The 7,446-nt window shown below is 48.2% G+C and overlaps 1 protein-coding gene across 1 annotated transcript in view; it reads right to left on the reverse strand.

Moving 5' to 3' along the window:
• syngap1b (synaptic Ras GTPase activating protein 1b) overlaps positions 1–7,446 on the reverse strand; it is a gene marked incomplete at both ends in the record, with an annotated part of 117,772 nt that overhangs the window by 44,871 nt on the left and 65,455 nt on the right. The window contains 2 exon segments of the mRNA XM_080540622.1: positions 2,186–2,307; positions 3,873–4,393. Of these exon segments, the coding sequence (XP_080396748.1) occupies positions 2,186–2,307; positions 3,873–4,393 (643 nt within the window).

Below are 7,446 nucleotides of genomic sequence, written 5' to 3' on the forward strand. Positions count from 1 at the left end.
CCTGAAATAACAACGATTCAAACCTGGCATTAGTAGGAGTCAATTTACTGAGTGAAGTATTTGTTATTATTTGATTTCCCGCGAATCACGCGGTTTGCGAGGCGTAGCTCTGTATCAGAAACGTGTGTTGTGCAAGCCCTGAGGGGAAGTGCTGTGGGAGATGGCTGATGCGAAGTAAATCCAAGGGCTATGCGGCGTCCATTTTCGGCGGTCTTTCAACTGGCTTAATGAAGGCCTCGAAATGAAGGTTGGACCACCAGACCTTACTTGGGCGCATTTGGGTGGAAGTGATTCTTTTGGGGGGGGGGACTTTGATTCTATTACTTAGACAAATGTATTTGTTCTAAGTTGCTTTGGATAAAGGCGTCTGCTAAATGCCAAACATGTTATAGTAATGTAAATGTAAGTGTCTGGGAATGAGACTATGTAACTGATAATGAATCAAATAAAAAGAATACAAATGCCCACGGCAAGCAACAACTACAAATCAAGCAAACAACATCCTAAATCCACATGCCCCACCTCCCGTCTAAGATGACCTCATGTCAATCCACCCTGTTTGAAATCAGCCATTGGGGGCTTTGAAGCTCCGGATAGAAGACTGCTACGCAAGCAAAACATCCTCGACCGCAGAAGCTCCTTGACCTGACCTTCTCTGACTGCTCAGATTACGCATGGCTGACACACCCCTCCTCAGGACCTCCTCAGGACCTCCTCACACTCAGGACCTCCAGCTCGGGGAGGTAGGGGCCGGCGTCTAATGATCGCAAGGTCGGCAGTTCTGTGGTTTGATCCCTGCCGTGTCCACGTGTCACGGTGTCCTTGGGCAAGACACTGAACCCCCACAGTTGCTCCTCGAGTGAGCGGGCTGGCGCCTTGCATGGTAGCTTGCTGCCATTGGTGTGTGAATGTGTGTGTGAATGGGTGAATGAGAGGCCATTGTAAAGCGCTTTGGAATGAGGCGCTTTGTAAGTGCAGTCCATTTATCATTTCCTCCTGATGAATAAACCACGGAAAGAATACCTTGGTTGAGCCAAACACTGAGGTTTTAGCATTCTTCCTACCTTAAGCTCTTTCTAGACGACCTTCACAACGCAAGAGGTCCATTTAGCTTCGCTGCCAAGAGCACAGGACTACTTAGCCTAATTGTGTGCAATCTAGCACTATATTCTCCTTCATAGAATTTCGCATAAAGCAGGGAAATATTTAGTTTTCGATCACTGTACCGTGGCCGTGCTCCAGATATAAGATCGATACACACTAAACACCTGCTTTCTCTCATTAGCCAGATCATTTAAGACGCCAGCAAGAAAACCACAATGACAAAACAAGTACAAGTTGGACGTATAGAAGCAAAAAATACTTTCCAAAGAAACAGCACGCCTGGCAGCAATAGCGCTAGAAAATGGATTGCTGCAGTGTCGAACTCTCCTATTGGTGTGACTAATGATACACCTGTTCAGGTATAATGAACAACTCTGCCCACATGGGTTCATTTGACATAGGTCTATATTGTGGCCATGTCTGTCTATGTCTTGCCGTGGAGAGACAGACCCTGACTTTTCAGGGGATTTTTGCAATTGGTATTCTCGCTGCATTGAACAGCCATTAAAAATTAAGTATCTAAAATGCGGGTGCAACTGCACGGAAATGGCCGATTGTAAAATAAACATGTACGGCAAAGACTCGATAAAAGCCACGTGGGGGGCTCATCATGTGCTGTTCATCTGAAATCGTCCTTGAAAGGTACCCCAAAATAGACCCGGGACAGCATCTGTAGGGGAGACTCTCTCACATACATGAGCACACAGACACGCAAAAACACACTTACACTTACACACAGACACACACACACACACACACACACACACACACACACACAAACACACACACCCACACACCCACACACACACAAACACACACACACACGCAGACACTTACATTTTCAGACATACATATTCTATATGTTTACAGACACACACACACACACACACACACACACACACACACATCCACTAAGAAACAAAAGTGCCTGACGTGGTAGCTGGGAGCACACATCCATGAAAGACACACACCCACACACCCACACACACACCCACACCCACACACACACACACACACACACACACACACACACACACACACACACACACACACACACACACACACACACACACAGGATTACCTGTCCTGGTCGGCACTGCGGAAGCGTGGGAGGATCATGTGGCGGAAGCTGCTGGTGCGGTCCAGTTTGGGCTGACTCTTAGCCCTCTTTATAGAGCCCTTCAACCTCCTACTGAGGAAACTCTGAACCAGGGAGGAGAGAAGGGGGGAGGAGGAGGAGGAGGAGGGGAAGAATGAGGGAGTATGAAATAGGTAGGGAAAGAGAAGGAGGGAGGAGGAGGAGGAGGAGGGGAAGAATGAGGGAGTATGAAACAGGTGGAGAAAGAGAAGGAGGGGGGGTGGGGGGTAAGGCATATAGAGCCACGGAGAGAAGGGGGGAGGAGGAGGAGGAGGTGAAGAATGAGGGAGTATGAAACAGGTAGAGAAAGAGAAGGAGGGGGGTAAGGCATATAGAGCCACGGAGAGAAGGGGGGAGGAGGAGGAGGTGAAGAGAAACAGGTAGAGAAAGAGAAGGAGGGGTTGTAAGGAAGTGCATTTGGGAGGTAAGGCATATAGAGAGGAGGAGGGATGTGAGAGGGAAGAAGGAAGGAAAGAAATAAAGAACATTGATGATGATGAGAGACAATTCAAATAAATATCACATCATGTGAAACACATTGTAAATGGTTTATAATCGCATTTATATATTGAGGCCAGGTGTGTGTGTATGAGAATGGCACAAGTCATGTGTAAAAGGGGGAGATTGACAGAAAGAAAATACAGTTATTATCAGGTAGTCACATACACCCAAATGTTTCAATATACCAGTTGTAGCAGAACGTTATAGTGTCATTACTGCAGATAACCAGTAGTGGGCGGTGTTGTTTCATACATAATGACCATAGTCCAACAGCATGCACTGGATCTCATGGTCAAGACATAGTACATTGAATAACACCGTTATCATTTTACAGACAAAATACAATTTAGACATGGAGGACATTTCCAATGATTTAGTACCTGGATTCAGCTAATTTGGTAACAATGCTCTTATGTGGTTGGCTTGTAGGCTACAGTGTGTATACAAACTACGGTACTGTACTGTGTATGATGTCATGATAGAGCGTATGATGATTTAATGATGAGGGGAAAAAAATCAAGGCCTAATCAAATTTCTCACAACCACTAACAGTACTGTATCACCACCATCTCCAGTAGACCTACACACTGTACAGTTGGGACTACACCACTACGCCCTCATCTAAGCTGTGAGCAACACAGCCGCAATTGTAGCTCGATGACATCATCGCAAAACTGCATCACTTCCAAATAACCTGAAACCTCCTCTTGTAGATGGCCCGTCCACATATCACACAATGTCATGTACTGTATATACTGTATACAAGAGCATTTTAACAGCATTAGCAGCAACAACATTCAAGGGGTGAATTCGAGCAGGAAAGAACATGATAACCCGTCACTTTTTGTGGCAGCCACGTGTCGCCGAGGTCCATTTCGAGGACGTGACTAAGGGACTTGGCTCATCGGCTGACCCATATGGTAATTCGGCTGAACGAGCAGTTTTTGGCTACATTAGAATGTGTGTCTGACACTTCGACAAATTCTGAATCACTTAAATGACATTAAATCACAGTCAGCACATCTAGCAGACATGCCCAGGCTGGTGGTGGTGGTGGTCGGGGGGGGGGGGGGGGGGAGGGGGGAGAGCGGCAGGGGGTGTTGACAGACTGATGGTTTGTGTCACATACCTCGATGGGGGGTAGAGGTGCGATATAGTGTCCCGCCACTGGGCTCGAACCAGCGACCCTCCAGTCCCAACCGCCCCAGTAAGAGAGAGGGTTACGGGAGGAGGGAGGGAGGGAGTGGGGTAGGGTAAAAGAGAGGGAGGAGGAGGAGGAGAGGGGCAGCGGACGGGGGAGGGGAGGAGTGCCAGCCCCTTTCTTGTAGTAGTACCGCTGCTGCTGCGGCTGCTGGGGTGGCCGGGGGTGAGGGAAGGAGGGGAAGAGAGAGGAGGGGGAGAGGGCGAGGGGGAGGGAGAAGGGGACGGGAGGGGTGCTGCCGCTGGCACGGCGGCAGGTGTGGCGTGTGTCCCGCCGCGGCTCGAAGGACGGGAGGGAGAGAGAGAGGGAGGGCGGGAGGAAGCGGGGGCGGGAGGAGGGAGGGGGGGTACTCACGGATTGTCGGAAGGGTTGAGGGGGGGCTGTGGGAGGGATCTCCATGCTTGGCTGCTTCCCTGTGGCTATGCTCTTCCGCCGGGCGCGAGCGTTATCTGAGAGCAGGGATGAGACAGGTAAGAGAGAGGTGTACTGTATAGGGTACATACATACATAGTATTACATACATACATATATATATATACATACATACACTTTATTAGGAACAACCTTCGCATTCATTCAGGTGGTGTAATGGTGTGGGGGAATGTTTTCCTGGAACACTTTGGGCCTGTTGATGACCAATCAATCATCGCTTCGAATGCCGCAGCCTATTTGAGTATTGTTGCTTGACCATGTGCATCCCTTCATGGCCACAATGTACGTAGGCTACCCATCTTCTAAGGGCTACATCCAGCATGACAATGTAATGCACCGTGTCACAAAGCAAAAGTCGTCTCAAACCGGGTTTCATGAACATGACAATGAGTTCGGTGGCCTTCAGAGTCACCGGATGTGAATGACGCAGTCATGTCATCGTGGACCAGAGTCTCAAAGGAATGTTTCCATCATCTTGTGGAACCGAAGCCAATCGAGGCTGTTTAGAGAGCAAAGGCCCTACCCAGTATTAATATAGTGTTCCTAATAAAGTGTGTGTGTGTGTGAGAGAGAGAGAGGGAGACATGTGGTCAGAGAGAGAGAGAGAGAGAGAGAGAGAGAGAGAGAGAGAGAGAGAGAGAGAGAGAGAGAGAGAGAGAGAGAGAGAGAGAGAGAGAGAGAGAGCGAGAGATTGAGAACGAAAGTACATAACAAAATCCAGAGGCTGGGGAAGTGAGTAAGCGAGAGAGAGAGAGAGAGAGAGAGAGAGAGAGAGAGAGAGAGAGAGAGAGAGAGAGAGAGAGAGAGAGGGAGAGGGAGAGCTATTAAAGGTTAAAGGTGAGAAAACGAAATTGAGTCGATACAGGGCCACATTCAACCTAGATCACCCTCATTCTGCACTCATCCCCATCTCCAGTCAGACCCCACATGGGAGGAAGAGTAGTGGCGGAAGGGCAGAGAGGGGTGGGGGGTGGGGTGTGTGTGTGTGTGGGGGGGGGGGGTGTTAGAGATAGATTTTCTGCCTTGCCGTTCCACGAGGCAAACAATCTGGACTGAGTGCAGTTACGTGGGGGGAGGGGGAGGGGGGAGAGAGAGAGAGAGAGAGAGAGAGAGAGAGAGAGAGAGAGTAGCGAACATTAAACAAACAAAGCGCTTATTGACTTCCGTCCGTGAGTCAGTCCCTAATGCAGTGAACGGACCTGTAAGGGAGTAGGTCTGTACTCCGCTTGATGGACAGGAGCGTAGTGGTCGGACAGTAGAGAGGTACTATAGAGCACATACAGTAGAGAGGTACTATAGAGCACAGACAGTAGAGAGGTACTATAGAGCACAGACGCCCGATTGGAGTGACACACCCTTAACGCCGCAAATGACCGATATCTGAGAGGTGAAAGAAGGGGACAGGTTAAAGACGTCTGCAGCACCGTAGAAGAAGAAGAAGAAGGGGATGAAAGCATCTAAGGTCGGTTCCTTTCAGTGTGTCTGTCTTTCTTTCTTTCTTCCTTCCTTTCTTTCCTCCCTCTGTCAATTTTCTCTCAGCTTTCCCCTCTAGAGAGAGATCAATGATAACCTCATCATCATATTTGAGACTATAAATATTCCGTCTCTTGTTCTCTTTCTCTTTCTTTCTTTCCTCTCTCTCTCTCTCTCTCTCTGCCTCTACTATTTTCCTTATTCACTCTCCTCTCTCCCTCTCTTTCTCCCTCTCTCTGTCTCTGTGCCTCTCCCATAGTATCACATAGGCACACACACACACATACTCAGGCAACCACACACTCCCTCTCTCTCCCTCTATCCCTCTCCTATCACACAGACGCACAAATACTCAGGCAACCGCACACTCCTCCTCTCTCCCTCTCTCTATCCCTCTCCTATCACACAGACGCACAAATACTCAGGCAACCGCACACTCCTCCTCTCTCTATCCCTCTCTCTATCCCTCTCCTATCACACAGACACACAAATACTCAGGCAACCACACACTCCTCCTCTCTCCCACGCAGCTATTTTACATAATTCAAATTGTGCATTTATCCCTCTTCCTCTCTTCAGCCCCTCATCTCTCTTTCCTCTCCTTCCTTCCTTCACCCTCTCCTCTCATTCTCACATGATCCCTCTTTTCCCTCTCTTAGTAATGTACCTTGGATCCCCCGCCTCCTTCTCTCTCCATCTCCATCCTTTAATTCATCTGCTTTCTTCCTTTTTTTTTATCTCTCCATTCCTTATTGTTCATGTACCTCTCAAAATGGCAATCTTTTTCAGTGTGGCTCTGCTGTCTATTGCTATTTTCCACTATTCCCCACAAGTAGCCTTTCAACAAGACACCTCATGGTGGTGATAACCCAGTCATGGCATCACGGAGGGTTATGAAATCCTGACGGTGTAGCAATGTCCAAATACACAGCAGAAAATCACCCAACCAATGACAGAACTGGTAACAGGGGTCTTCTGGGAAATGGAGCTATAAACTGTGAAATTGTATCGGAGAGGTTATCATGGTGCCATCACCATCAGAGACTCAAAAAAGGGCAATCCTTCGATTGGACTATGTGAGGAGAACAAGTATCCAACAGCCAACAACTCAAATTACCTTCAACCCCGTTGAATAAAAATGTGGTGGTTCATTCGTTCATGTTTACATTCACCATGATGTACACTCCTCAATAATGTAAGACCAGCTGGCATACCTGCTAGTAGCAATTGCCATTAATTACCAGTAAGAAGAACCTCCCAGAGGTCACAGCATCATCGCGTATGCATCATAACCCACTGCAACCTCCATTAAAATGCAACGGAATCCATGACACTTCTCCTCTCGGAAACTATTGTTTTTCTCCAACTAATTAGTTTCCCTTGAGCTAGCGGGCAGATTGTAGCAAGGAGGATCCAAGTTGCCGTTCAGCTGGCATCCCACCTCGAGTGCCCTCCTAAGGTGTGACCGCTCTGTGGGGTTTGGCTAGACACACTCAGACCCATTCAGCAAGTTGGCACAGTCCTCCATTCCTGAGGGTGGAAAGTTTGTCCTCTTGTTGCCAATTTAGATTCATAAGATTCTGCGAGAGGACGGCCT

This window comes from Nansenia antarctica (genome assembly GCF_963989245.1).
Source record: "Nansenia antarctica genome assembly, chromosome: 10".
Taxonomy (NCBI): domain Eukaryota; kingdom Metazoa; phylum Chordata; class Actinopteri; order Argentiniformes; family Microstomatidae; genus Nansenia; species Nansenia antarctica.